General features: G+C 31.3%; 1 protein-coding gene across 1 annotated transcript; it reads right to left on the bottom strand.

Moving 5' to 3' along the window:
• Positions 1–2,066: 2,066 nt before the first annotated feature.
• LOC128965045 (cholinesterase-like) lies at positions 2,067–3,095 on the bottom strand. Its single transcript, XM_054311698.1, has one exon. It carries the CDS (start codon positions 3,093–3,095, stop codon positions 2,067–2,069), a length of 1,029 nt encoding a protein of 342 aa, XP_054167673.1.
• Positions 3,096–3,496: the final 401 nt, after the last annotated feature.

Here is a 3,496-nt window from a genome sequence, read left to right as displayed (position 1 = left end):
TGACCAATACGTACAATTATATTGATCAATTTCATAACATAGCTGATCGTATTGTTTGAGCACCCGATCCTCATCAATGCCCATTGCTAAACGCCTACGGTTCCTTACTAGCAATTTACTATTGATAGTACGTATTTTCAATTTCAAATATAGACATAGTATATAGAAATAGTATAGTTGCCATAGACTGATACCGTAGTTATAGTAGCCTACCAGGCCAGTATGCAGGCCGTTTAGGAGGCCATATCCAAGTGTATCCCACGGTGACAATAGTATAGCATAGGGTATGACTACTATTAGGCCCATAAACGGTGTCGTACGTCGTACAGCAAACCAGGTCCACCGGTATAGACGTTTGGCTTGACGGGCCAATCGGAAGACAGCCCGGCGATTGGTTAGGCCAACCGATTCGGGCGATCGCCGGCCGGTTAGCACCGAGAATATTGACAGCAAAAATGCCGGTTCATTATGACGACCACCACTATCACTACTACTACTACTAGCACTGGACAGCAGGTAATGGTAGTTATAAATGTATATTAAATGTGTAGACAGATTAACTAATGTCCATAGTATGGCACACAAATGTATGTGTTGTCCTAAACCGATTAGTCGACTATAATCGCCCAGTGCTATATACAAACGGGGACAGTTATCCGGTATAAACTCCAGTAATATGTTTGCCAATAGATATTGTAATAATATAGTTATATTTACTAGCGGTTGACTAATTAGTTTGCGTTTATGTTGTTGTTGATGTTTGCGACTATCGGCTATTTTAGGCTCCGGTAGTCTAATATAGAGACCAATAGTATAGAGACTATTGTTTTCATTTGGTGGCAATTGTAGACTATCCGGTAAAATGCGATCACAATTAATTTGATTCATACTATTATACTATTATTATATTAGATTTATAGTAAATTTTAATTAACCAAATATTATTATAATTTATTTAATTATAATAATGGTTTAAAAAAATTTTTTTTTGAATAAAACTATTATTTTATTTTTTAAATATTTCTATTGAAATGATAAAAATATTTTCAGGAAATATTACTTTATATTTTTGAGAACAGCAAAAAAAATATTTATTTTATTTTATCAAATATCAATAATACTGATTGCATTTATATTAATATTATTATACTGTATTATAATTTATATATATAAAATTATGAACTTATAATTTTGATATTACTATTAATGTTAATTTTAGTATATTAATGTTTGTTTATTATCATTAATAATAAAGTTAATTACTTTTAAATAAATAAATATATAGATACTGTATATAATATACTATTATTTTAATTGTATAATACTTTTAAAAAAAAAATAATTTTTAAGGTTAATAATATTTTTATTGTATTTTTATTTTTTGATAATTATTTTTTGTTTGCAATTTATAATTATTGTATAAATTATCATATATATAGTTTAATTTTATAGTTAGTATGCCCATGCTTTAATAACATCATTTTATTATATAATTATTATTTTAAGTTTTTTTATTATACTAGAAAAATCAGAAAAATAAAACTATGATATAATAAAAATTTTCTTAATTATATAAATTTTATCAATATTTTTTTTTTATTTATCGATACAGTATACGATATAGTGTATATAATATCCTATTTTTTTAATTGCATAATACTATCTTTTGAAAAATTTTTTAAGGTTAATAATATTTTTTTACTATAAAAATTATTTATATAATAATTATAAAATGCAGACAAAAATAATTTTCAAAAAATAAAAATATTATTAACCTTTAAAATTATTTTTAAAAAGTATTATGCAATTAAAACAAKAGWATATTATATACAGTATATATATATATTAAATATATATAATTATTAAATTAAAATTTTAATTMTAATTTTTTTATTTATTTACAATTAAATAATCTAAATATAAAATATTTTTTATAAATAATATTTTACTACAATTRCTATTATAAGATTTTTTTGTCGACTAAACAATAATTTCTTAATTAAGTTATTTTTTTAAACTTAAAATAAAAATATTTAATTAATAAACAAAAAAAAATGTTTTGTAAATTAATTTTTCGTCCAAAACGTTTGACATTCAATATGTTTGAGATTATGACCAAAATTATTGGGAAATTTTTTCGGCTGATCACTGAACTCATAATACGGTCGTATTAGTTGATCGCCTATATTATAATATGCTGGCCATTGGGCACCAGGAGTTAGAGGTACTGATGGCCTATCCGATTTGGCAAATGTTGTAAACGTTTGGATCATATGTCTGGATAGTAGACGTTCCTCATTCAGATAACGATCCGGATCCATGTAGGGGTTACCAAACAGATAGTATATATCATCGAAATGACAGGCACCCGACCATCGGCTACAAAACAGTTTAGGCTGACCCAGTTTACTATTGAAATAGTATTGATAGACATGGGCACCACCATCACCACCTATTGAATGTACTAATTGGCCAAACTGTATGCTTGAACAGCCCAGAACCATATCGCCCAGGGCTACAGCCAATTGTTGGCGCAACCGATCCGGTTGGGTATCATTGGATAGACCAGTAAAATAAAACTTRACAATCAGTTCACGAGTTTCTAGACTWAKATTRGGTTTAAATATGGAKATAAGTGTCCGAAAATCRTGGACTACACTATCATAATCWACAGRTTCAGGTGCTCCGTGTATGTCATATTTTTGWSGRTTYAGGAACTGTAGCATAATAGTACCCTCATCCTGGGTAGTACCAAATAGTAGATTCAGACTACCCTGTTTGTTGTTAAACMCARTTAGTTGWCTGTCAAAYWGTTTGGGTATAATTATATCRTCGGGCACTAGTAGAAAAAWAGGYKTACCATCACCGACATGATCKATRAGGTTAGTTAGCTCATCGGCTGATTTTGATTTTAGACAATCAAACATTTCRGGTGTAAATCTAATAGCATCATCATTACTACTACTACTAGTGCTGGGATCACCAGTTTTAKTATTATTATTAGGGCACCCGATCCTATGGGCAGCCCTGGCCCATCCACGCTGGGCATTAGCGGGCGATATCAACGATCGTTCACTGACCACTGCACCCGACATTGCTATAGCATTGCGAAACAATRGTCGGCTAACGGCGACATAATATGYAACGAACTGAYACCGAACCGGCACTTTCGCCCACAATGGTTACCCTCTGGGGATCGCCACCAAAGTAGACGATATTATCCTGAACCCATTCCATGGCCAACGATTGATCCCATAGTGCCTGATTGCCCTGAGCATCATCAGCTCCTGTACCCGTATATAACAGTCCAAACGCATTCAAGCGATAATTGATGGTAACGACCACTACATCGCCCAGTGCTGCCAATACTTTCCCATTATAAAACTCTTCGGCTGCCGATCCCCAAACCAAACCGCCGCCGTGTATCCAAAACATGACTGCTTTCGACTGACCAGTTTGTCGGCTACTACTCGGTGACCATATATTCAAATACAGA

Source organism: Oppia nitens, unplaced genomic scaffold (assembly GCF_028296485.1).
Source record: "Oppia nitens isolate AA-2021 unplaced genomic scaffold, nextdenovo-longstitch-racon4-pilon3 scaffold16_pilon_pilon_pilon, whole genome shotgun sequence".
In the NCBI taxonomy this organism is placed as follows: domain Eukaryota; kingdom Metazoa; phylum Arthropoda; class Arachnida; order Sarcoptiformes; family Oppiidae; genus Oppia; species Oppia nitens.
This window is presented reverse-complemented; position numbering and strand designations above follow the sequence as displayed.